This window comes from Sinocyclocheilus anshuiensis, unplaced genomic scaffold (genome assembly GCF_001515605.1).
Source record: "Sinocyclocheilus anshuiensis isolate Anshui unplaced genomic scaffold, SAMN03320099.WGS_v1.1 scaffold1066, whole genome shotgun sequence".
Lineage (NCBI taxonomy): Eukaryota > Metazoa > Chordata > Actinopteri > Cypriniformes > Cyprinidae > Sinocyclocheilus > Sinocyclocheilus anshuiensis.
This window is the reverse complement of record NW_015540890.1, coordinates 103746-131383: the sequence shown is the minus strand read 5'-3', so window position 1 is coordinate 131383 and position 27638 is coordinate 103746. Positions and strand designations below refer to the sequence as shown.

Sequence of the window (27638 nt, the reverse complement as noted above, 5' to 3'; positions counted from 1 at the left end):
GGGACGGCCCACATAAACGAGCAAAAATGCTTTACATGTCTTGAAATAATAATTTCTGAACATTAAACATTGACTATCAATATTTATTCACCTGTTTCTCGTTGTTTCTCATTAAAATTCATTAAAGTAAATTGCATCGCTAATGTCATAGAATAGCACATTGTAATGAAGTGTTACAACGTCCCCCATCTGCGCAACTGAAATTTAAAACTGCTTAGTGTCTACTGCTAGTTATCAAAGCATAAAAAATTTTTAAAAAATTAAAATAATAAAACTAAAATCTAATCTGATAAATAACACGTTGGGGATTAAAATAATAGCAGATTTGTCTAATTTTAAATGAAAAATGTACTTAAGCCAGAATTAAAATTATACTATAGTAAAATAAATGTTCAGCGATATCTTCAAAAGGTTTTTGAATTTTGGCGCACTTTAATTCTCTATATAATGTTGATATGGTAACTAATAAATACTGTAAATATTGTTATGCTAACGTCTGGAAATAATCAAACCACGTGTGTTACAACTAACCCGCATTACTATGTCCTCCGCACTCCCCTATGTCTATTTGAAATAATATGGTAATAAAATATATGGCATCATAGTAGCATGTTACTGAAGCAAATCATACATTTAATCAAGTATTCATCATTTATTTCAGTTTATTGAACTTACAAAACACATTTTAAACAAAAATTTTAGTTTTTCACTACTACGCATAAACGTTATTTTCGCAAACATGTACATTCACGCTGCTCACATATTTTTATAGCTCAGCTCGTGTTGAATACAGTATAATCAGGCTTTAGCCATTAATATATTTTTAAGATACTGAAAAACACAACATGTCAAAACGTATCCAGTGATTATATATAACATGCTGTATAATATAAACATTTAATAGTTTTAGGTCACAATAAATATGAAAAATTATACCTTACTTTTTTTGGAGTGCTAAGATGTTCAAATATGAATGAAATTTCCCCCAAAAATAAATAAACAAAACAAAAAGTTGAAGTTGAAATATAAATATAGGGTAAACTTACCTATTAAGGTCACGTACCCATTAAGCACACTTCCATATTCCAGCTCAGATTATATATGAATATATAACTGATCAAATTGAATGCCTTGTTGCTTGATTTTAGTGTTCTGTTTTTTTTTTGTGACTGACTTTGTACCTTCAAAAATATATTTTTCAATTATTCTTTAAAAAGGTTGTTTCAAATAAACAAGAATTTTGAATAAAACATTATGTGAGCTCAGTGGGCACAGGGGTGTGCTTAAAGGGTACAAACATGTACCCTTTAAGCACAGCCAGACTTTGCTTTTGAAATGAAATGAAAACTGAAATGCTTTTGTCATTTAAAATGAAATAAAAAAATTTTGTGTGAGAGATTAATATTTTATTTTAACATAAATGTTTGTACTGAAACCAATATCTTGTGCACTAAAAATGTCTCAATGTAGATTTTGGTGAGCTTAATATGTTTACCCTAAACAAAATTCACAGATCTTCCCAGGGCTACACACCATTGTGAAATGAATTGAATGTTTCAGACTCCGAGATGGGTGGAGTAACAGTACATGTGTCAGGTTTCTGTCTGCTAACCCCTTTTTTTCTCACAGGGAACGTCTTGATAATATGAAATTTATTATCAAAGCATGATTGTAAAATCTTAAATAAGATCTTTAAAAAATTAACAGATTGTTTAGAAAAAATCTTAAAAGTTTTAAAATATTTTACTTATTCACATGCAAATGTAACCTAAATTATGATTTTTATTCAGCAGTACCTGTTCAAAATTTAGTTTATAATTTAAAAGGATACTTGTACTTAGTTTATTTCAAAACATATTCCATCTTAAATAAAAAAGTGTACATATCTTAGATTATCACTAGGTCGAGCATATAGCTATGATCTAGTTCTACACTTATATAGTTGTATTTTTCTGAACCGACCTTTATCAGCCTGATAAATATCATATACTATCAATATACTATTGGTTATCTACTCAGAAATATATGTAGACAGACCATATGTAACCGCTTGTCTGCTGATCTTTGAAAAGAAAGATTATTACTTTAACAATAGCTAGTCCTTTGCCCAAATAACGTTCCGGTTCATTGAAAATGTTTGTTTAAACAACAACGTGTCAGGCTTAAGTCAACTACAGATACGAGAAAAGACATTCCAAATGCTACTCATGTCACCATGATACGTATTCTTCGGATACCTGCTGATTTTTAGGGGTTGTAAACCGTGCTTGAATGAAACAGCACATGTGAGGTCTTCACCCTGAGAATATTTAATTGCGCTTAAAAAGCACAGATCAAGCTAAATGAAATAGCGTAGGCCTACACCACACCAGACTCCTGATGCCCTGCGGTAGAAAATACCTACGCTGTTAAAACTTATATATACAGTATGTTACATTTTAAGATGGCTCGTGTTTTGTGTGTATGATTGGGTGTGTGTATATGATTTTACTTTTCTTATTTTTACAAAGATTCAATTTAAATTAAATTCCTAGTAAATATAAGACCAAAACATTATATTACAAAAGTATCATGTTGTTGCCATGTTTTTAAAAATAGGGAATGTAAACTCCAAACACCCACCCACACACACACACACACGAGGCCTCAATCTTACTTTTTCTCTGTTACATGTACATTTAAAACACTTAAAGTTACAAGTTGAAGATGGTGTGGAAAGACTATTCTCTTTGTACCTAAACACGACTTTAATAAATCAGTTGTTTTAAGCCAAAGCGATGAATCAGTTCGTTTTATTAAGTCTTTGTGTTTTAGGCGCCCACCTTTTAGTTTTGTTCCAGGAAACAGGTACGACTGTAACTGCGCATTGTCATGTCTGGCTTTAAGAAAACATGAGGCCAGCACACAAACACAAATGATTGTTCTAACTCTTTCACAGACAGATCTCTGGTAAGCATGCCTAAAATTGCTAGATATCTTGACTTTATCCTAGTGTTTAAAAGCGCTACCGCACTAGGCTTTGTCACGACATAGTGAACTGTAAACCGCAAAGTTTTTCATAGGGTTACACTTTGAAATTTTATGTTTCACCACTGTTGTAGTATTTTCCCATCTAATCGTAATTGCTAGGCCTTGAGCTTTGTTTCCTAGTTTTCGCTGTTATGTTCGAGATGTTAGAGGACAATACTTATTTCCCTATCTACTCGTAATTGCTAGGCCTTGCGCTTTGTTTCCTAGTTTTCGCTGTCATGTTAGAGGACAGTATTTCTGTGAATTTGCTTGATTTAATAAAATATCGCTTTAACCCTTCGTCTTCCTTGCTTTAACCATTTCTTAATAATTCCCTTCCGTCCGCTCGTTTTCCGTTTATTAAATTAATAAAAAATAAAAAAAACAGTGTACAAGCATAGTTTGCAAGAACAATCAGCGATAATTTAAGAGATATTACATAATATCTAATAATAATATATAATAATCCATTTTGCTTACTGTCAGGAGTGGGCGAGGCATACGCGAGTGAAAGAGCGCTGCTGCGCACATCCCCGCTAAACAGACGGAGCGCAAATATGCATTTTGCTAAAATATTAATTGTTGGGCATTAAACGTGCCTTTTGTAGAATTTTAAACCTACATATAGGTGTATTCTTATGATAGCAGTAACTGTAAAGGGACTATTGTAATGTAAAGCAAACTCTCGCTACCACCAGGAACGGTTGTTGTAAAATATTAATTCCAGGACATTCTGTTGAAGATCATTCAGAGTAATGGAAGCGAATTAGCTTTCTATTCGAATTCAAAGAGTCAACACCCTCAGGTATATGGTCATTTTATTTGACCGAGGATGTTTGTGCCATTCGGTTGAGGGCGCAGACAGAATGCGTTAGCTGCATTTCACAATCTGTAGCATCTGCTGCGTCGTCCCCCTTTGCAGCCACAACACAGGGTCTGAAATAGACCGGCTGACAGAGCCCAGCCTCCCATAAGCAATATCCACTCAACCGCAGTGGACACGCTGAGCACCGCTGTCGGCAGCCAACAGACGTTATCTACAGATTTGTGTGTTTTCTGGAAAAATACTAGTGGTATCTTACTGAATGCTGCCTTGTGGCTCGAAAATTACATATTATTGTGCAGCTAAGCTTTGAAAACACTGTACAATAATGACACAGCTTTTTAACAGTACCACATTAATGCAGATGGACGACTACCTGAGGCCTGTTTCATAAAGTGTGCTAAGAAAAGCAGGGATTTAAGTCCAAAACCTGACTTGAAATAACCTAACAAATCAATCGGGGCTAAAGGGGTTCCATAAATGACAATTTAAGTTCTCAAGATATTTTGATGTGCACGCTATTCTTAAGCAGCCCTTAATGTCGGTCATGGAACAAATCGATCCACCACGGCAAACAGTGAATATATTTGTGCTGTTTAATGCATTTGAGACGTTGTGTTTTCCTCAGTGCATAACTGACATGCCACGAGTATATTTTTCCTCTGTAAATGTTAGAAAGTCATGCAAATATATCCATTTTGCTTGCTGTCAGGAGTGGGTGAGGCATACGCGAATGAACGAGCGCTGCTGCGCACATGCACACTAAACAGACGGAGCGCAATAATTCTGAGTCAAATATGCATTTTGCTAAAATATTCGTTGTTGGACATTAAATGTGCCTTTTGTAGAATTTTAAACCTACATATAGGTGTATTCTTATGATAGCAGTAACTGTAAAGGGACTATTGTAATGGGTAAATAAGATGTACGCTAATACAGTCCTAATTACTAGTTTACTACGTAATGTTTGTTTCTTATAGCAGTTCAAATGTAGTTTTAATTTAGTGATTTTAACTTTGGTATTTAAATAAGGTTTAGGGGACTCAGTTATGCGCGGGGGACATTTCTACATTGTTTTCTACATTGTAACGATGGCCACCCCTGCTCCAAACACTCCTGAAACAAGAGCGATGTGTGTAACACCGCCGAGAAGTTCTATCGAAACGGGTGAAGATACGCACCGGGAAAGACGTGGTCCGGCAAAGATTGGCCGTGAATATGAAGATTTTGTGAAGCAAGATTTCTCTGTGTCTGATGAACGCGTGGGAAGATTTGTGTTTGACAAGACGCAGCAGACAGTGAAACTCTACGTTTTGGAATCTTACGAGAAATATACATCCGAATGTAACCACCTGTTTTGACCGCCGTAGACTGGGCATACTTTTACAATAAAATTTGGAGAGAATTTAATTATGGTGGAAAAATGTGGTACTTTTTCCAGTGGGACGGTGCCATGCAGGGAATGAGGTACCGTGCTACCATGCCGTCAGAAAACATTTCAATATCAGTCTGTAGGAACAAAACGCTTCATGACCAAAATTATCTTATGATGGTAAATAAACGTCGGGAGGACTCTGAAACAAACTTTTTGTCTCAAAGCAGTGATGAGTCTGACACCGAGTATGATCGTGACTGGCCTACCCCCAAGGACAACCCTTTCGAATGCTGCAAAACAAGTCTATATTTCGAGCAGAGCGACGTACCTGTGTTAAACACCATTTTCTCAACAATAAATGAACTGTTTCAGTCAAGTTAAATGATCGTATTCAGTATAATTATGTATCCGGTATAACAAACTTGAACAAGGGGTGTTCCTTGCTGAGTTCCTCGCTGTATGTTTAATAATCCGCTATTGGATTCATTTGGTTTTTCCCATATTTATCCATTAAAAGTAATTGTAATTGTACCTGAAACAATTTGCCAACGTCTTAATACTTATTTTTAACGACAGAGTTACCTCGTAATCTTTAATCGAAATATCTTCCGGTGAAAAACGAAATCTCTTTGGCGGCATATGCGAGGCTAGGTCAATCCCTAACCGGGGCCCTTCACCCTCCTCTACTTTTGAGTGCAACGCCCCCATATCAACAACCAGCCAACGGTCGAAACAAGACCTCTCCCCCCAACAATTTATTTCGCTCGAATGTATGACGCTATACAAAAGATCCGTCACTACTTCCTCATGACTACGGCTAATACATAGCTGTAAGCGAACAGCGGTCGTTCTGATAAACTCTGCAGTTATTTCCTACTTTTCCTAGATCTGCGAACCATGTTGGATAAATCTTATTGATCAAAACGTTATCTACACGGACCGACAGAATCGGCTTCAACGATCCAATTTGTCTGATCCTCTCACAATTTTTCCAGAAATTTAACCAGAAATTCAAAGCGTTGTGGCCTGGCCCGTCGTGGATTAAAACAGTCAATCCAGATTCAAGGAAACGGCTACAACATTATCGATTAGGAGACAACGTTTGCGAACGAACCGAATTCTGAAAAAGATGTCTGACACTACTGGCGCTGCTGCGGATGAGCAAGTGGAGAGCTTCTGCGAAGCTGGGAAAATGTGTCCTAGAAAAGACATCGTAAACTCTATATTTAAACAGCATTACAGAGACCAAACTACTTTCCTAGATCTGCGAACCATACCGGCTGGATAGAATACATGTTGCAATGTTTGATCAAAACGTTATCTACACGGACCGTCAGAATCGGCTTCAACAATCCAATTTGTCTGATCCTGAAGCACTCTGCAATTTTTCAGTATCGCTTCGGGGGTCTAACCCATTAACCGAAATTGAAATTGCACAAGGCCTGGACCGTCGTGGATTAAAACAGTCAATCCAAATTCTAGGAAATTGAGGCAACATTATCGAATAGGAGTTTACGTCTTGGAACGAATCAAATTCTGAAAAGTACGCTACACAAAAGCTGATGGAGCGTGACTGGAGTTCTGGCGCTGCTGCGGATGAGCAACTGGAGTGCGACTGTGCCGCGGGAAAAACGTGTCCTGTAAAAGACTCTACGTTTAAACAATGTTACAGAGACCAAATGATTGATCTTATGCACACGGTCATCGATCATGCGTCCGATCCAAATCATGATTGTACGGGGGATCTCGAGCGTGTAAAAAACCTAAAAAATGAAATGGATGACACAAGAGATCTAAGCAGTTCATGGTCTGATTTGACAAGAGTCAGTATTGACAGCAAAGAGTCAATCTGTGTAACTACCAGAAAAATTCTGGATGTGATGTCTGAATGTAGCGATGAGATGTACATTGATGAGGTTCTCTGTCTGTGTACGTGTGTAACGGATTTATGTGTAATGCTTGTTCAAATACATTATGGTTCCGTGATATGTGAAATTATTGAAACGCTAGTCAATTTCATATTACACAAAAACATGTTGGCATGCAGAGATTTTCTTTTCTGGCTAGATAAACAGTAATGTCATCACTATTGTTTAACGACAATTTGATCATTTTCTTCATATAATAAAAGGTAAATAAAAGTTTGAATCACTCGTTATCCTTTTCTCAGAGTTCAATTTTTGGATTTGGCATACGCCTTTATCCTAAGCGTCTCACAAATGAGCAATTGTACAAATATATTTTGTGTTCAATTTAATAAACGGAAAACGAGCGGACGGAAGGGAATTATTAAGAAATGGTTAAAGCAAGGAAGACAAAGGGTTAAAGCGATATTTTATTAAATCAAGCAAATTCACAGAAATATTGTCCTCTAACATCTCGAACATGACAGCGAATACTAGGAAACAAAGCGCAAGGCCTAGCAATTACGATTAGATGGGAAAATACTACAACAGTGGTGAAACATCAACAACATGATTCTTTTCTAATATAATGTTTTGGTCTTATATTTACTAGGAATTGAATTTAAATTGAATCTTTGTAGAAAATAAGAAAAGTAAAATCATATATACACACCCAATCATACACACAAAACACGAGCCATCTTAAAATGTAACATACTGTATATATAAGTTTTAACAGCGTAGGTATTTTCTACCGCAGGGCATCAGGAGTCTGGTGTGGTGTAGGCCTACGCTATTTCATTTAGCTTGATCTGTGCTTTTTAAGCGCAATTAAATATTCTCAGGGTGAAGACCTCACATGTGCTGTTTCATTCAAGCACGGTTTACAACCCCTAAAAATCAGCAGGTATCCGAAGAATACGTATCATGGTGACATGAGTAGCATTTGGAATGTCTTTTCTCGTATCTGTAGTTGACTTAAGCCTGACAAGTTGTTGTTTAAACAAACATTTTCAATGAACCGGAACGTTATTTGGGCAAAGGACTAGCTACTGTTAAAGTAATAATCTCTCTTTTCAAAGATCAGCAGACAAGCGGTTACATATGGTCTGTCTACATATATTTCCGAGTAGATAACCAATAGTATATTGATAGTATATGATATTTATCACGCTGATAAAGGTCGGTTCAGAAAAATACAACTATATAAGTGTAGAATTAGATCATAGCTACATGCTCGACCTAGTAATAATCTAAGATATGTACACTTTTTTTTGAGACATTGACACATTTTTAGTGCACAAGATATTGGTTTCAGTACAAACATTTATGTTAAAATAAAATATTAATCTCCACACAAAATTTTTTTATTTCATTTTAAATGACAAAAGCATTTCAGTTAAGATATACTTAATGTTATGCTTTGAAATAGATGTAGCCCATTTACTTAGATCATGCGGTCTGGAACTCCTCCCTCACTGTGAGGGGGCTGAAGCAGTCCATCAGTTTCACATAGGAGAATACCCCTAGAGGACCTGTGAGATTTTGTTTACGATTCAAATTAAACTAAATGTATTTTTGTAAATCACTCATTCATATTTGGACATAGCACTCTAAAAAAATGTAAGGTATCATTTTCCATATTTATTGCGACCTAAAACTATTAAAGGTTTATATTATACAGCGTGTTATATATAATCACTGGATACGTTTTGACATTTGTGTTTTTCAGTATCTTAAAAAATATATTAATGGCTAAAGTCTGATTGTACTGTATTCAACACGAGCTGAGCTATAATAATATGTGAGCAGCGTGAATGTACATGTTTGCGAAAATAACGTTTATGCGCAGTTAGTGAAAAACTTACATTTTCGTTTAAAATGTGTTTTATAAGTTCAATAAACTTAAATAAATGATGAATACTTGATTAAATGTATGATTTGCTTCAGTAACATGCTACTATGATGTCATATATGTTATTACCATATTATTTCAAATAGACATAGGGGAGTGCGGAGGACATTGTAATGCGGGTTAGTTGTAACACACGTGGTACCATAGTATAATTTTAATTCTGGCTTAAGTACATTTTTCATTTAAAATTAGACAAATCTGCTATTATTTTAATCCCCAACATGTTATTTATCAGATCCGATTAGATTTTAGTTTAATTTTTTTTTTATCTTTTATTTTTTTATGCTTTGATAACTAGCAGTAGACACTAACCAGTTTTAAATTCCAGTTGCGCAGATGGGGGACGTTGTAACACTTCATTACAATGTGCTATTCTATGACATTAGCGATGCAATTTACTTTAATGAATTTTAATGAGAAACAACGAGAAACAGGTGAATAAATATTGATAGTCAATGTTTAATGTTCAGAAATTATTATTTCAAGACATGTAAAGCATTTTTGCTCGTTTATGTGGGCCGTCCCAAGCATGGTTGCATGTATGCATGTATGCAGATTTTTTTGTGTGATGGTAGTTGTACAGTGTGTACAGTAAAAGTCATTATGTCTATGGAGTGTCCCCGTAAACCAAATTTATATTATTACTCAAAATGATTGACCTGTGCAAAATTTACACCCATGAACATAACAGCTTTTTACATTATAAATTATATTAAATGATGTTTATGAAAATATAAAAATGCAGAAAGTTTACTGTGATCGGTAGGTTTAGGGGTGATAGAGTATAAAATTCATTAATATAATGTAAATATGAATATAAAAGTTTGTAAATATGATGTAGAAACTTTAATTTTCTGTGAAACTGCGTTGCAACAATTTGTTTTGTAAAAAAAAAAGTTATAAGAAATTAATGTGAATTTAATTAAATTGTCTATGTAAAGGCTCCATAAACATGACTGGACATGTCCGTGCCCCCAATAGTCCTTATCGTTTGACCTGTTAAAATATATATATTTTTTCCCCGATCCTGGTAAAATGTACAACGTTTTTATATTTTTTGTGATGACTAAAACTAGTGTAAATGTTTTCCTTTGTTTTATATCATATGCGATCACATAATTAATTCATTTATTTTCATTTAAAAGAAGAGAATAAGACTCGGGACGATTGAATGCGCACGCGTGCGTGAGAGCGAAAGAGAGAGAGAGAGAGAGAGCAAAAAATGCCCTGATACCTTAGGACTGCGTATTTTACAACCGTGTCTAAATTAAGAATATTTATGTCGTCGCGGTTAAATCCAAAGCATATGTAAAGAGGTCTCGTTGTTATTTAAACAAGCTTCTTAAAACAAAGCGTAACATTACGGCTGTAAAGAAAGGACTCCAAGATGGTGAGAAATAAGATTCTCTGGTCTGATGAGACCAAGATAGAACTTTTTGGCCTTAATTCTAAGTGGTATGTGTGGAGAAAACCAGGCACTGCTCATCACCTGTCCAATACAGTCCCAACAGTGAAGCATGGTGGTGGCAGCATCATGCTGTGTGGGTGTTTTTCAGCTGCAGGGACAGGACGACTGGTTGCAATCGAGGGAAAGATGAATGCGGCCAAGTACAGGGATATCCTGGACGAAAACCTTCTCCAGAGTGCTCAGGACCTCAGACTGGGCCGAAGGTTTACCTTCCAACAAGACAATGACCCTAAGCACACAGCTAAAATAACGAAGGAGTGGCTTCACAACAACTCTGTGACTGTTCGCCCAGCCCCCAGCCAGAGCCCTGACTTAAACCCAATTGAGCATCTCTGGAGAGACCTAAAAATGGCTAACGTTTACCGTTTACCATCCAACCTGACAGAACTGGAGAGGATCTGCAAGGAGGAATGGCAGAGGATCCCCAAATCCAGGTGTGAAAAACTTGTTGCATCTTTCCCAAAAAGACTCATGGCTGTATTAGATCAAAAGGGTGCTTCTACTAAATACTGAGCAAAGATACTTAGGACTTAGGACCATGTGATATTTCAGTTTTTCTTTTTTAATAAATCTGCAAAAATGTCAACGGTTTTTCTGTTTTCTGTCAATATGGGGTGCTGTGTGTACATTAATGAGGAAAAAAAATTAACTTAAATGATTTTAGCAAATGGCTGCAATATAACAGAGTGAAAAATTTAAGGGGGTCTGAATACTTTCCGTACCCACTGTATGTATGCAGATTTTTTTTGTGTGTGTACAGTATAAGTCATTATGTCTATGGAGTGTCCCCGTAAACCAGATTTATATTATTAGTCAAAATGATTGACCTGTGCAAAATTTACCCCCATGAACATAACAGCTTTTTACATTATAAATTATATTAAATGATGTTTATGAAAATATTAAAATGCAGAAAGTGTACTGTGATGGGTAGGTTTAGGGGTGATAGAGTATAAAATCCATTAATATAATGTAAATATGAATATAAAAGTTTGTAAATATGATGTAAATATGAATATAAAGGGTTCTAAATATAATGTAGAATCTTTAATTTTCTGTGAAACTGCGTTGCAACAATTTGTTTTGTGAAAAAAGTTATAAGAAATTAATGTGAATTGAATTAAATTGAATTGAATTATCTATGTAAAGTCTTCATAAACATGACCGGACCTGTCCTTGCCCCCAATAGTCCTTATCGTTTGACCTGTTAAAATATATATTTTTTTCCCCCGATCCTGGTAAAATGTGCGACGTTTTTTTTTATTTTTAGCGATAACTAAAACTAATGTAAATGTTTTGCTTTGCTTTATATCATATGCGATCGCCTAATTAATATATTTTCATTTAAAAGAAGATAATAAATGTAATTATTAATTACATTATATTATTATTAATAATGTAAGTCGCTTTGGATAAAAGTGTCTGCTAAATGACTAAATAAATAAAAATAATAATAATATTCGGATGATTGAATGTTGTGTTGGTGTACTTGTTTATCCTAAACTACAGTGGCCAAGTGACCGAGAGAGGAGCATGAACATTTTTGACATTGCATGAGCCATTTTATTGAACCCATGAGAAAATTACTTATAAATCATGTCAATTATTTATTTATTTTGTAAGATGTAACGTTTTCTGCGATGGGTTAGGTTGTAAAATGTATAATTATCTGTAGATAAAAGAACAACAACAGGAGTCTGTGTAATGTCCCTATTTAGATAGCTAAGCAAACGGGTGTGTGTGTGTGTGTGTCTGTGTGTGTGTGTGTGTTTGTGTGTTTAAGCCGTAGGTTAAAGATAGTTTATTAGTTTTAGATGTGATTTTGAGCGGTGACAGAGAATTTAGGAATGTGTAGATTACAACTGTAACAGAAGACAATATTTACATCGCCACGGATCTGAAACATGTGTACAAACAGCTAGTACTACTGTTTATTTAACATAACATAATGGTTTGTTCGAACTCCGTGAGAACATCTGTTTAAACAGATCGACATTGTGAAATAAAACATAACCAAATTAAAAAAATTGATGAATAAAGGTTAATTAATATTTAAAATAGATGTGATATTAGCTAAACGCATTTTAAACCCCGTTTGAGACGGAAATGAGATACGATGATCAAAAACGAATTATTGCATCACATCATGACTGCATAGACCACTGAGCCATTGTAGACCATGTAAGCATACCATGCTTAAAATAAGAAACGTAGTTACAATATAAAGAAGAACCGCTGGACATCAGATGAATAGGGAATCGGTTTATTTAAACATTACAGTAATATTGCGCTTTGAGATAGATATAGTGCATTTAAAACTTTTGCCAAACTTATCCGCTTTCTCTCTCGCAGCGGACCGAAATGACAGGACGGGTGGGGGCTCGACACACACAGCCATGAGCACACTCACACACAGGCGGCGGGAGAGAGAGAGGGGGAGAGAGAGAAATACAGATGATCTCAGACTTAAACCAAGCACAATTTTGGGAAACATTTAATTCACTGAGCGGTCATCATCGCTCCCAAAATAATGTAAGGGTATTTATATTTTTTATTGATTTATTTTCAATTCATTAATATGCTGAGAATCTTTAATACAGTATATACACCAGCACACACACACATATTGTGATACGATCTCACGATCTGTTAAAATAGTTTATTCTGTTTATTCTTCATCAATGCTTGTTTTTAATCACAGCTCCCCATACACACACAGAGAGAGAGAGAGAGAGAGAGAGAGCGAGAGAGAGCGAGCATGACACACAGCAACCTGATACCACGGGGGACGTAAGACACACATGCGTCCGGATATGGAAACGGACCATAATATCTTCAAAAACAATACTTAATTTATCACCTGTCATCCTTGGTCACTTTCATACATCTGAACAAACATCATTTGTCATCCCCCGGAGCTCAAAGGTTGACGGCCGGATTTCACGAGCGCCGATTTTCGCATATGGAAATTATTATGATGTCAGTGGTCGCATATGGATATAATTATGGGTCAAAGGTCAAAGTCATCAATCAATTTGTCATAAGTTATCGTATATTGACTACTAACATTTACTAATCAAACTCAAATAGACCTAAACATTTCCTATATTCATAAATATTGCTGAATTGTGGCCAGAAATTGTGCATCGGTGTGCTTTGGGTACCAAAAATATCAAAATCTAACAATGGTGGAAGGATGAGTGCAGGTCAGCGCAGGTATGATTCCCATAATGCATAGCTTTTTGGAATTCGTTATAATTAGATTGAATGGAAAGAGGTCTGGAGTTAACCTAGTCTCACCAATAAAGTTAAAGAAGTTACTTATAAAGTCATTCATTTGATTTACCCAGAGAGATTAGTAGTCACAACTATTTTTTAGAGGCATGGAGACTATATGCTTCTTTTGTAACTTAAAGGAAGAATCCATAAAACATTTATTTTATGAATATGTATCTACCCAAATGTTTTGGATTGATATTGAATATCTAATATTACAATTTACAAAATTAAAGATTCGACTCTCTGGTAAAGATATAGTTTTGATGTATAAAATTAAGAGTTTGGAGCAAAATTAGGTAATTATTTAATAATTATGTATGGGAAATACCATATACACGAACAAAAAAGGAGTAAGAATAAACCTAACATTACATTATTTAAAATTGAACTTAAGCATTATATTGAGGCCTTAAAAGATCTAAGAAATAAAAAAGCAAAACGGGTGTGTAGAATTTTTGAATGCTTTTCTTTTGGAAATTTCTTGTTACCTGCTGTACTTGAAATGTTTGACAGGAAAAACATCTCAGTACATGATATTCTTGAACCATGTTGGGTAGTTTTTACAGTCCGGATAATAAAAAGTAATGTATTTCACTCATATAAACACAGAGCTCCTATTTATGTTTCCCGCCGCCGCCCACAGTCTTCTTCTTCTATGTTAGTTCTTCCTTTCGCACAGCGCCCTCAAGAGGAGCTATGGATCAGTGAGCATAAGGCAGGCCTTCTGAGGCGCAAAATCAATAATAATTATATTATATTATTATATTATAATAATTATAATGAGCACATCCCAAGACAAAACAGCTTTTAGCTGAATTATGGATCTTTCAAATAGTGAGGACCACTTCATAATGTCTTGACACCTACAAATCAAAATAATGTGCAATCCAATTTTTTAAGAAAATTAAACAAATATTAAATTCATAGTTAAAGAGAAATCTGTCACTAAAAGGAAGAATGTTATTATCCAGAACTGAAGGGTTGTCACGTTTAGTGTATACAGCTCTTGCATTAGATGTTTCACAATCGGTCATAACAGAGCTGGATACTTTTTTGTTCAATTTCATCTGGAAGAACAGACCACATTACATAAAAAAACAGTCTTGTCTTTTTCCAACTGAAGATGGTGCTCTTAATGTACTTGACTTTAATACTGCTAATTTTGTATTTAAGAAAAAAAATGGATAAAGAACTACCTGCAGTCTAAAGGCAAACTTTGGAAAATCATTCCTGAGTTAATTTTTGATACGTTGGGTATACGTAGTATATTTTACGTTTAAAAATAAATTGTTTTACAGAAACTCATTAATTCATTCATTCATACGATCCCTGTAACCGCCAAAGTGTTTATAGTAGTATTTGATGCCATTCCTAATGGCCTTATTCAACTTGTCTGGCAATATATCTTCTGAGTCTATACCCTTCAGTTAAGTATTAAAGGTATGAAAATTATAGATAATAAATATATTTTTTATTAAAAAATTACATAGAACCACATTACTGCCATTACACGGCATAGCACGCCACTGTCACAATTAAAAGTCAAAATAAACTGCTGCATCTCGGATGCATTCTGCTGTAAAACCCCAACGAAGAACTGCCGCATCAAACAATAAATTTGTCAATCTTTTTTTATTTTTTATGATATGTTCAATTATGATTACATTAACAAAAAGGGTCTTAAAATACACTGACAATACCCTGTTGCTGTTGTTGTTTTTAAAAGCCAGTGTTGCATTTGAATCAGTCTGCACACAAGAGTCAATGTTAAAAATAACAGATTTATAGATTGATTTATAAATCTATAGGCTGTAATTCCCTTCCCCTAGTGTTTCATTGAAACTGTTTCTGATAGAATATTAGAAACATAAAACTAGATAGTTGTTGTTGTTTAATTATTGTGCTGCTACTGACAGGTTATTTCTCTTTCCTGCTATTAAAAAAATACATTCACATGCTGAAAAAAAAACAATAGAAACCATCACAGAAATTCTAATGGTTTCCACTACAAATACCATTACAAACATTACAAACCATCAACTTTTAACTATTAAAACCATTAAAAACGGTTTTCTGTAGTGCGTTTTGAAACATATTCTGTTAGGATTTAGTGGTTTTATCAAGTCACCAACCGAATGCAACTAACTACCAGTAGAGACCAACAGACACCATTTCAGTATCCATTAAAACCAATACAATTGCTATTATAACCAGTAAAACCATTACAAATCCTGTAAAGGTTTCTATTGGGGTTTTTGTTCAGCAGGGTAGTTTGATTCTCAGTTTATTGAGTCCGGTGGATGAAAGCACAAATAAAGTTCAACTGTACATTCAGTCTCTGTTCAGAAGCTCAAAACACATCAGAAACTCCACCCTTCTTTATCTTTAACCTTTACCCTACCAGGAAGTGACTAGTCTTATGATTTCTCCAATATCTTACTGAAGGCTAAAGAGTCAGTGTTTTGGAGATCAGAGGAGGACACTGTAAATGAGGATTTTGGAGAAGTGTATTGAACAGAATAGGTTTGATTTTGGTTGTAATTGTTATTTACTTTTCAAAGTCAGAAAGTGAAAGTAAATTGTAGATCGTTGCAGCTTTTACAAGAAGAGGAAATGGATTCCAAATTGGTGGAAGAGCTTTCTTGTCCCGTTTGCTGTGAAATCTTCAAGCATCCTGTTCTTCTGTCCTGCAGTCACAGTTTTTGTAAAGAGTGTCTTCAACAGTTCTGGAGAACCAAGAAAACTCAGGAGTGTCCTGTCTGCAGAAGAAGATCGTCAAGACCAGAGCCTCCACGTAATCTAGCGTTAAAAAACTTGTGTGATTCACTGATAAAGGAGCGAAACGAGAGGCGCTCATCAGGATCTGAAGAGAGCTGCAGTTTACACAGTGAGAAACTCAAACTCTTCTGTCTGGAGGACAAACAGCCGGTGTGTTTAGTGTGCAGAGACTCAGAGAAACACGTCAATCACACATTCAGACCCATCAGTGAAGTGCTTCCATCTCACAAGGTAGGATCAGAAAATGGCTTTCATTTCATATGCTAAGCACAGTGCCTTGCTAGTAATATTTGTATATGTTTATCCTTTACAAGTTAAATAATGTAAAAATATATGTCCTGCAAATTTCAGGCACAAATGGGACTACTTCATGAGAATTATCATGCGTCATACAATTGACAAAAACTATGAAAATGTCCAAACATACTAAAGCCCTTAGCTACTTAAGTTTCAGAGTATGTTTATGTAAATAGGTTTGTATTTCTAATATACCATCATATCCTCTCATCTGATTTAATTCTCTTTGCAGCTCCATTGACTCTAGATCCAAAGACAGCACATCCTTGGCTCACACTCTCTTCTGATTTGACCAGTGTGTCGTTCAGTGATCATTCACAACAACCTTCACAGAGACTGTCTTTCCATTCCTATATAATCGCTGCACAACTTCCCCTCTGAGGATCTTACCAGTTAAACTGATTGTAACAACAGAAAATCACAGTTAAATCTCATTCTGCTTTTAGATAAATTAAGGTACAAGAATTTGTTGTTTTCATTGTTTTGCATTTTATGGTTCAATATTGGATATTCTGTATTAGGGTAACTAATGGATATTAAACAACACATATCTGAAAATATATGAAATTATATTTTTAGGTAAAAAAAAAACCCAAACAAACAGAAGTAGCAATAGATAATTTTTTTTCTTCTGTATATTGACCTGCCCTGCGCTACATTTTTTCATTATATTATCAAAAAAGAAAATATATATAGGGCAGGTCTTGGTTCTATTCAGCTGTTGTTGACTGGATTTTGATTGATTTTTGGATTTGATTGATTTTGATTGGCGTCACACTCAAATATGAATGTGATTGTAGCGTAGGGGAGTGACAACTGAGTAGAGGATCCAAACAGAATCAGATCAAAAGCCCGGCTCCAACACACCTGCCTGTAATGTTCCAGTAAAGCTGAATGTCTAGAGTAGATTATTATAACTGTTTAATTACAGGAGTTGAACTCTGCACTAGACCTCCAGAACCTCAGGCAAATGCACTCTGTGTGTGTTACAGACTACAATGTGTAAAATTACAATATATTAATAATTGCATTACGTTCACAGTAATTCCACAGCGGGACTTCTCTTGTATCAAACTGCACTCTCAGAAATATTCTTGTAAACAAACAGCATCATACTTTGTTTCTACAGTGCATATAAACATTGTGTTGCTTATTTTGTAATGTTGTAAGTGTTGTTTTTATTTGTTGTGTTTTGTATGTCGAGACATTTTAAAGACGCATCTCAGCAGTTGCTTCACTATTGTGTAAGGTCCATCCACAAACAATTATGAATATAAAATAAGTTATTGATTAATATTCATGCTTAAAAAATGCTAAAATTAAATTTCATATACATGCTAAGAATAGTTTGAATATCTTAAAGTCAGGTAATTAGCTTATTCATATTCTAGCTTGTCATCATTTTGACAAATGTTTTTATTTGTCACTTCTGACATGACTAGGTCAGAAATTTGAATATGAATTTACAAGGTCCAAGATCCCAAACAAATGGGATCACCAATCACCAGGATGGTGACTTCAAAATAATTACAGTAGTGAACAAGTACATTTCTGACAGTGGCACAGTTAAAGACAACTTTATAATGAGAGTTCACAGTAAAACAAGAGCAGTAAGTTACTGTGATGTTAGCTTCATTCTGCTGTTCATTCACAGTTATTTGTAAGAAAATGACCCAGCATGCATTGCTTTCACAGTACATTTCTAACTACGATTTTTAATACAATCTTTACAGTGTATGCATTCCATTCCATGACAGGTAAAATAAGATGGCAACTTAAAAGTTTGCGGTTGGTGGTCAGTTTGTGTGTAAATGTACTTTTTTGACTTTTGTTTTTCACTTTTGATGCCATTTCAAGTGAGAAATCAATATGGTAGTAATTAAGCATTTGCTTAGTTATCACCAAAGCTCTATTTTGTTGTAGATCATTAAACCTTTATGCTGCCTTTATGCAGTTTGTCTGAAATCATGTGAGGTACTTTTGTGTGCAAACGTTGCTTGCAGAATCATTACCTGATAGGACAGCTAGCTTTTAGACACAGCCAGTATTTCCTAACACTGCTCCTGGAGCAACACATCTTAGAACATTTACTAATCAAACTCATATAGACCTAAACATTCCCTATATTCATCAATATTGCTGAATTGTGCCCAGAAATTGTGCATCGGTGTGCTTTGGGTACCAAAAATATCAAAATCTAACATTGGTGGAAGGATGAGTGCAGGTCAGCGCAGGTATGATTCCTGTTTTTTTTCAGTATTGAAAGGCTTTGGTCTTTACTGATCAGCAAGTACAACTGTGAGGCTTGACATCAGCTCCATAATTAAAACAGAGTTTAATTGTGATAGTAGAAAACAACAATAAAAGAGCACATGGATGGAAGATTATTCCTTTTGAAAAATGCTGTAAATCAAAACATTTCAAGCTATTGATTAACAACCTGAAAATTAGCAAACTCATTTTAAAACTGATTTTAATTTTATGTTGGGAGGTCATTGTGAGAAAACATTCTTAATGTACTTTATTTCATTTAAAGTGTACATATTCTTGCAGTTCTTGTGATTAATTGCCAAATTATTTCATAATTGTACAAACGGTTTGTACTTGCAGCATTAAAGCATAATTAGATTAAACCATAACTGCTCACAGATACACCTGATTATGCAGCATTAGCTAAAAGAACTTTATTTTATGTGGACTCAAGACTTCAATTAAAAAATCATGTTCACTCAACTAAAAGACTCAACATCACATGTGTGCAATGTACTCAGATATAGTTTCAAAGATAATGTTGCAAAGTGTCAAAGATATGGATGTGGATGCATAATAGGGCGCTAAAACATTTTTCATGTTTGATTTTTCAGGTCCAGCGCCACTCAAGCTAAAATATAAAAGAAAACGAAAGATGCTTCCATGATACATTTTAAAATGCACTTTGTGCCCCCAGCAAAATAATTACATTATTCTTTCCTGTCCCATGACTACTAGAGGAAGTTCATGGGTCACTTTAGAGAGAAAGCTCCAATTTCTGATGTGAAGGCAAACGGAGTGAGTTTGTAGCCTGTTCCACTGTAGAATTTATTCTGAAACTCCACCCTGAGAGAGGAAGAGAGAGAGAAAGAGAGAGAGAGAGAGAGAGAGAGAGAGTCAGAAATCTGATAATAAAAGTACAGCATGATCAATCCAAATAACCATATAAAGCCTACTGTATCATGTTTGATGAGCAAATTTCTAAGACCTATAATCATCAAAACATTGCTGAAAAACATGCTGTATACGTCTAATACATGCTTTCTGTCATCTGATTTATAGTTTATACTTTATCAAGAAAAAAGGTTTTTTAGTACATCAGTAAAACTGTCCACGTTAGAGGTCGTGGTACACAAATATATTTCTAAGACGTATTATTGTGAGATGCAGAGTGATAAGTTATCACTAATAACTCATATTTATATGCATTTATGAAAGTCGTCTGCTATACTGTTATAAAGATCTCATTGGTTTACAAGATAATTAGAATTCCATCTTCTTCAATTTTTCTTCTTAAACTTCTTAAACTGTTCCACCATTCTTTTTTTTAACCACAGCAAAGAGTTGTGAGGAATTAAAAAAACAAACAAGATATTTCAAAGACCTTACATTATTGTATATACTTAATTTGGGGAATATATGTGTATACAGTGGCCCAAAACACTTGAGTCAAAAAAAGAAAAAAAGTATAAATGTCTTTGAACAAAATTTTTTTTAATAAAATATCAAAACAGAGGGCATTTATTTTAAATATAGCACAAGCATACACTGGAATCAGAACATTTCACAAAATTACGTTTTTAAAATGACCGGCCTAAATTTCCATGTATCTGGATTACAGTTTTAACGTAAACTAATAAACCTAATACGATGTATATTTGTCATTCATACATAAATAAAACAGGTAAGATTTCTGCACTCCAAAAAATCATGTCAGTTTCTTAAATATTTGCATCTATTTGATTTTATTTAAAGAAATTATATTTTCAAAATGCATTTATTCAAATTGTTTTGAATTAACAAATTCGTTATTATTAGTACTATTCCAGAAATACCACCCATTTCTTTTACATGTGAGACCCTGGACCTCAGTCTTAAGTTGTCAACAATACATTGTATGGGTCAAAATTATCGATTTTTTTTTATGCCAAAAATCATTAGGATATTAAGTTCATGTTCCATGAAGATATTTTGTAAATTTCCTACATTTGGACAACTTTAAAGGCGATTTTCTCAATATTTTGATTTTTTTGCACCCTCAGATTCCAGATTTACAAATAGTTATATCTCGGCCACATATTGTCCTATCATAACAAACTATACACCATACATTGTCATTTCCTAAGAAACCATACATCAATGGAAAGCTTGTTTATTCAGATTTCAGATGATGTATAAATCTCAATTTCAAAAAATTGACCCTTATGACTGGTTTTGTGGTCCAGGGTCATATATGACTGACAAATATGCATTACATTTTATTTACTTTGTTTATATTAAATCTGTGTAATCCAAATGAATGGACAATGTATATGAAATTCAAGTACATAAATCTTAAATTTAGGACAGGTCTGCATAATTTGAGTATACAGGTGCATATCAATAAATTAGAATGTCGTGGAACCAAAGACTTAAACTTCAGTCTGTGTGCATTGAATTTATTTAATACACGAGTTTCACAATTTGAGTTGAATTACTGAAATAAAATAACTTTTCCATGACATTCTAATTTATTGAGATGCACCTGTATATGGTAGTATATACGGGCAAGGGTTAGATTGCAGCTTAGTCAGTCTCACTAAGCTTAAACTTGGCGGGATGTTGAGCACATGTTTCTCTCACCAGTGAAGTCGAAGTGCGTGTAGGAAAGCGGACAGGCCTTCCATGACGAGCAGGATAGATACGGTTAGCACAGCGAAGGCAGCAAATATAACCACCATGATGACAGAGCCCACATAACTGAGCTGCTGGAAGGAGATCCGCATCACCATTAACCACAGCACCTCAGACAACTCTGAAAAACACACACACACACGCACACACACACACAGCATGACTAGATGCTCCTCCTCAGTGACGACGGCAGCAGTGAAACACACGAGAGCACTTACGGGCATGAGCCAGGCTGAGGGCCCAGAGCCGCAGGTACGAGGCCGTGTTGGAGATGCAGCCCAGACAATACTCGATGGTGTGAATGGCCTGGTGCATGAACACGTTCGCTGCATCAAACTCCTTACAGACAATGGCAGAAGGAAAGAAGAAGAAGATATCATAAAAATGGCAAATCCAAGAAACTGTTCACCTAATTTCTGTCATCATGTAATGTTTGTGACACAGAGCTACCGTACGACTTCAGAAGATCTGGAATAGTACAGCATGCTAGCAATGGCAAGGTCATGGGTTTGATTCCCAAGGAAAGAATTGATAAAATATGTACCTTGATTGAATGCCATGCAAGCTGCTTTTATATATACACACATGCTTTGTGCACTTTTTAAATTTGAAGCTTCAAAACATCAAGTTCACATTCATTGTAACTTCTGGAAAATACAATAAGTTGCACCAGGTCAAAACTGCATTGTTGAGAAGAAGAAAAAACACACAAGTTGGCTCAGTAAGTCACAATTAATTGTTACATTCAAAAATAATGTAAGAAAACAGTATATAAAATGAATGGCAACACTTTAGTTTAGGGACCAATTCTCACTATTAACTAGTTGCTTAGCATGCATATTACATGCATATTGTCTGTTTATTAGTACTTATGAAGCACATATTAATGCTTTATTTTGCATGACCATTTTTTAGATCACTTAATCCAGGGGTGCCCAAACTCGGTCCTGGAGGGCCGGTGTCCTGCAGAGTTTAGCTCCAGCTTGCCTCAACACACCTGCCTGGAAGTTTCTAGTATGCCTAGTAAGAGCTTGATTAGCTGCTTCAGGTGTGTTTGATTAGGGTTGGAGCTAAACTCTGCAGGACACCGGCCCTCCAGGACCGTGTTTGGGCACCCCTGACTTAATTCGACCCCATACCTAAACTATTAATAAGCAGCAAATTAGGAGTTCATTGAGGCAAAAGATAATAAGTTAGTTAATAGCGAGAATTGGTCCCTAAACTAAAGTGTGACCAAATGAACACTTATAAACACTATAAAGATGTATTTTAGTTTCCCCTCACTCCACAACAAATCCTTTAAACGTAATGTTATTCAGAACAGAACAGGAATGAAAAATGCAAGTATAAAAAACGAATAGAATCACTGAGAATTTGAGAAGTCAGATTTATTTTAGTTAATCCATTTGTTCAGATGGTTAATTTGAATAAATTCTTACAAAAAAAATCATCTCATCACTTAACAGGGTCCACACAGAGTTTTTTGTACTGAAACAAACGTTTTCTGAGCTGCCTTCACACTTGTGTTAACTATGTCAAAAACCCTGCAAATAATGAGGAATGATGTGACGATCTGCCATGTGACCAAAAGCTGAGTGCATCTACTGAGAAATTCAGATAGTAGTGCTTCTGACAACCCAAACCCGACTCTCACCACACCCTCAAAATTAAAATCAATGCACATTCATAACCGTCAAGCGCTCTGGCAGACATTTCTCAAGCGTTTAAGCGTCAAATCACTTTGAATGAATCAATAAAAAAAAAACAATTCATTACACCTGTCTACTTTTCCCTATTTCCCTCTTACCTGCTCTTCTCCTCCTCCTCCTCTTGCATCCACCTCTCCCTGGTGAGCATTTATAGAGCCGTTTTCTGCTAGCAAAGGACGTCTGTCTCCCTACAGAAGATGAGAGCATAGTTACACAAACACACACACAAACAGAAGAACTGTATGTGGGTCCATTCCCAGTCACTGAAGTAGATGAATTCAGAAGGGTTGCTCACAGAAAGCGGAGTTCTCTGCCTCCTGTGTGTGATGTATTCTTGCATTGGCTTCCCCAGGAGCAGCACAGGAACAGACAGCACAGCCACAATCACCAGAACCTTCTGCACGACCATCTACACACACAACGAGACCGTCAGGGCTGAGCATTTTATGCCAAGTCTGATTAAAGGGGTCATGACATGAGACCTTGATTTTTTGGCATATAAGAGGTTTTTGTACCATTAAAACATCATCCTCATTATAAACAAAGCCTTTATTTAATCTCCAAAAACGGCTCGTTTGGATCTGAGGTGCAAGATGACGCCACTTGGGCACAAACATTTGCATAAACACACAGAGTAAGACATCGACGAATAGTCATCTTCTCACCGTAGGCCCCGCCCACTGGCGTTCAGTCGCCAACGGCTGACACTTGATCACACTGAATGCGAGTGTCGCATCAAAAGCAAATAGAAATTACATTCACTGTCGCTATCTTGTCTATACTGGATACAGTATACAGATGCGCGTTCACTTTCTGACATAGTCCACGAGCTTAAAGGGTTAGTTCACCCAAAAATGAAAATTCTGTCATTAATTACTCACGCACATGTCGTTCCAAACCCATAAGACCTTCATTCATCTTCGGAACAACAAATTAAGATATTTTTTATGAATTCTGAGAGCTCTCTGACCCTCCATAGACAGCAAGGGTACTACCACAATCAAGGCCCAGAAATGTAGTAAGGACATCGTTAAAATAATCCATGTGACATCAGGGGTTCAACTGTAATTTTACGAAGCTACGAGAATACTTTTTGTGTGCAAAAGAAAACAATAATAATGACTTTATTCAACAATTCGTCTCCTCCGCGTCACCCGGGTGCCATTTTTGAGAGTATCACAACGTATGCTCGTAGTGCTGCAGACACAGAACAGCATACGTTGTTTACGTTCAGATCAAAGGTAAGTCATTATTATTTTTTTCTTTTGCGCACAAAAAGTATTCTCGTAGCTTCGAAAAATTATGGTTGAACCCCTGATGTCACATGGATTATTTTAATGATGTCCTTGCTACGTTTCTGGGCCTTGATCGTGGTAGTACCCTTGCTGTCTATGGAACTCTCGGAATTCATAAAAAAATCTTTATTTGTGTTCCGAAGATGAAGGTCTTACAGGTTTGGAACGACATGAGGGTGAGTAATTAATGACAGAATTGTCATTTTTGGGTGAACTATCCCTTTAAGTCTGTCGTCAGGACAAGTGGAGCGAAAGAGCGTTCGGTTTAAACAGCTCGTTCTCGTCTTTGTACAGATCTCAGAAAGATCCCAGTGTAAGGAACAAGTACATAGTTTATTTTTAATGGCACCCCGGATCATGTCAGAGGATTGGTCGGAGCATTTTGTTTTGCAATTGAGGCACAGTGTCATGGAGAGTTCACAAAGAAATAGTGAGGGGGTGTTGATAGTGTTTCCTATGCAGTGACGTTAGCCAATCATAAAAACAGTGGCCTTAAAGGACCCACCCCTTAAGAACAGGTAAATTTAGACTGAGGGTCAGAATGAGGGTTGAAAATAATCATTTTTCACATATTTATTTGTTTTTTTGTGCAAAAAAAAAACTTTATTAACATTATAAGTTAACCTCAATGAACATTAAAAAAAATTTAAAAATTAAATTCATGACCCCTTTAATAATGCTTGGGGGTGAACTGGAAACTTGAGAGGAAACTGGTTTGTTAAAGTGCTGCAAGATGCAAAGAAACTGTCGTATCCAGGTCTCACTTCTGTTTAATAAACCATATTGAGACTAATCATAAACAAAGCAGTCTGTTATATCACCATTTTTAGTCCCCAACAAACTGTGAAGTGGAAAACGGTTATTATGGAAGTCAAATGTCTGCTTTTTGACACTAACAGAAAGATGACATCATAACAGGTACACACCTGTCCCGTATAGAGAGGCTTGTTGTCCTTATTCTCAGTAAACAGGAACATGTCTATGAAGTGGATGAGGATGCTGGGAGCGGAGTCGGAGGTCATGGGGCCATACACCACCCACTTATAGATCACCATGAAGATCAGGTATCCAAACAGACACAGCATGAAACACAGCTCTGGGATCAGCACCAGAAACACACTGCTGATATCTCTGAAGTGTCTACACAGCAGGAGAAAAAGAGCAAGTAAGTGGATACATAGTATGGTTAAATGATACATGTTTCAGCTGGTAATGAAATTATTTTTTTATGCTTTTTTTAAGTTGAAAACGTCAGGACCGGAATGATGTGACAATGCAAATTGATGGTGTTGATTATGCAAATACTCTGATTTGCGTGGAATGCACTGTATTCATACCCAATGACGGCAGCTCTGGCTCTTGGACACGTTAAAAATTCGAATGCACTTTATAACGAAAATATATATCAAAAGAACACCACAAAACAACAGGACAGCAGCCTAAGTAAGAGAACTATTACAGTGAGTCATTGCCTCCTTATCAGTCACATTTCACACAAAAAAATCAACAGACACCCTGGAGCAGTTGCTAATGGCTAGTAAGCACGTTGTACGCTGTTTGTTTGTGTAACTAGACCTATGAAACTAAACAAAGGTTTATGCTGTGAGTCATGTTTGCAACATTTTGCAAAAAAAAAAAAAAAATCTGAAAATAGAAAATACCATAAAAGGTTTACATTTTTGAAATAAATTATAGTAAAGTCAACAGTACTTGTTAAGAAAACGATATTTATGGCCAGTAAATGTTCTCAGTTCACCTGCCCTTAGCACGTGGCAAAAGGTCATTTTGAATTCTGCACTATTTACTTTTAAAGGAGTCATGAATGGAAAAATCTAATTTCACTTTGATCTTTTGAGATACAAGAATTTAAATACAAATATAAGAGGTACTACTTGATCATCGCTTCTTTATCCCAGCCCACTCATGCTTTATATGGACAAGCAGGAAAATAACACCAACAGGATCAATGGACTAAAAATAACATTACCTTCCAAAGGATCCTAATGTTTATTTTCAACCATGCGATTGTCTCACTAGAGCATTATTTGTTTGTTTGGTTCAGATATGGACCCAACAGTAATGTCACAAAATGTAAGTAACTGTGATAATTCAGAGTGTTATAGTGTCAGAGGGCTAAAATCAGGAAAATGGCCTTTTTATTTCTAAATTATAACAGTGTCTGATCTAAGTACACCTCAAGAAACTTTATAAAATAAAAATGCAGTTCATGCAGATCCATTTAAAACATTAAAGGGGTCATATGATGTTGCTAAAAAGAACATTTTGCATCGTGCTGCGTAAACATAAAACCCTGTCTGCATTTGTGATCGGAGAAATGACAAACAACAAGCGCTACTCTACACTGCTCAAAATGCGCGTTTGAATCATCAGTGGCAAATTCTTTAAATATAAAAACCATACTTACAGTCTGTAAGTCAGAACATTACAAAGAATATCTCTTTGGATTTGAGACTTTAGTCTTTGCAATTTTACAGATCTTCTTTATGCACCAAGAGCTTGTAACACTCCAAAGAGAAAGGAAAAATTTAAATCGCATCATATGACCCCTTTAAAAAAGACACCAATTTGCAGAAAACATGAAGAAATTCTCAAGAACAGCAAAGAAAACGTACTCTGTTACTTACGTAACCTCGGTTCCCTGAGATACGGGAACGAGTACTGTGTCGCTAGAACTCCTTTTTCTCAGAGGACTGAAGCCTTTACAATCACGCAGTGTAACTGCACGAGCCTATGGCAACGAAGCCCGTCAGAGCCCGCCAGAATGAGCGGGGCCATCTGGCTATATAAGCAGGCATTTCGCCATAGGATCTCAGGTAAATTCGACTGAAGTGACGACACTGAG

At 35.6% G+C, this 27638-nt stretch overlaps 3 protein-coding genes across 3 annotated transcripts in view; 2 read left to right on the top strand and 1 right to left on the bottom strand.

Annotated features, from left to right (window-relative positions):
• The window catches only part of LOC107688803 (tripartite motif-containing protein 35-like), a 32663-nt gene extending 15434 nt beyond the window's left edge, over nucleotides 1-17229 (top strand). The window contains exon 4 of the mRNA XM_016486572.1: nucleotides 17081-17229. Within this exon, the coding sequence (XP_016342058.1) occupies nucleotides 17081-17229 (149 nt within the window). The remainder of the gene's footprint in view (nucleotides 1-17080) is intronic.
• Nucleotides 16085-16964, top strand: LOC107688800 (E3 ubiquitin-protein ligase TRIM17-like). The gene is made up of 2 exons (XM_016486571.1): nucleotides 16085-16782; nucleotides 16903-16964. The coding sequence occupies exons 1-2, from the start codon at nucleotides 16387-16389 to the stop codon at nucleotides 16948-16950; spliced, it is 444 nt and encodes a 147-aa protein (XP_016342057.1). The 5' UTR covers nucleotides 16085-16386; the 3' UTR covers nucleotides 16951-16964.
• A 1888-nt stretch (nucleotides 17230-19117) lies between the features above and the next one.
• The window catches only part of LOC107688796 (V-type proton ATPase 116 kDa subunit a-like), a 29581-nt gene continuing 21060 nt past the window's right edge, over nucleotides 19118-27638 (bottom strand). The window contains exons 15-20 of the mRNA XM_016486568.1: nucleotides 25702-25915; nucleotides 23776-23889; nucleotides 23579-23668; nucleotides 21990-22110; nucleotides 21721-21892; nucleotides 19118-19944 (exon numbers count right to left, since the gene is read on the bottom strand). Of these exons, the coding sequence (XP_016342054.1) occupies nucleotides 19851-19944; nucleotides 21721-21892; nucleotides 21990-22110; nucleotides 23579-23668; nucleotides 23776-23889; nucleotides 25702-25915 (805 nt within the window). The 3' untranslated portion in view covers nucleotides 19118-19850. The remainder of the gene's footprint in view (nucleotides 19945-21720; nucleotides 21893-21989; nucleotides 22111-23578; nucleotides 23669-23775; nucleotides 23890-25701; nucleotides 25916-27638) is intronic.

Bases quoted from the DNA above. Each gene is read 5' to 3' on its own strand.
- LOC107688800 (XM_016486571.1), top strand. From the start codon at position 16,387: ATGGATTCCAAATTGGTGGAAGAGCTTTCTTGTCCCGTTTGCTGTGAA. The intron at 16,783-16,902 runs GTAGGATCAGAA...TGCAAATTTCAG, and splicing joins AAGTGCTTCCATCTCACAAG to GCACAAATGGGACTACTTCA.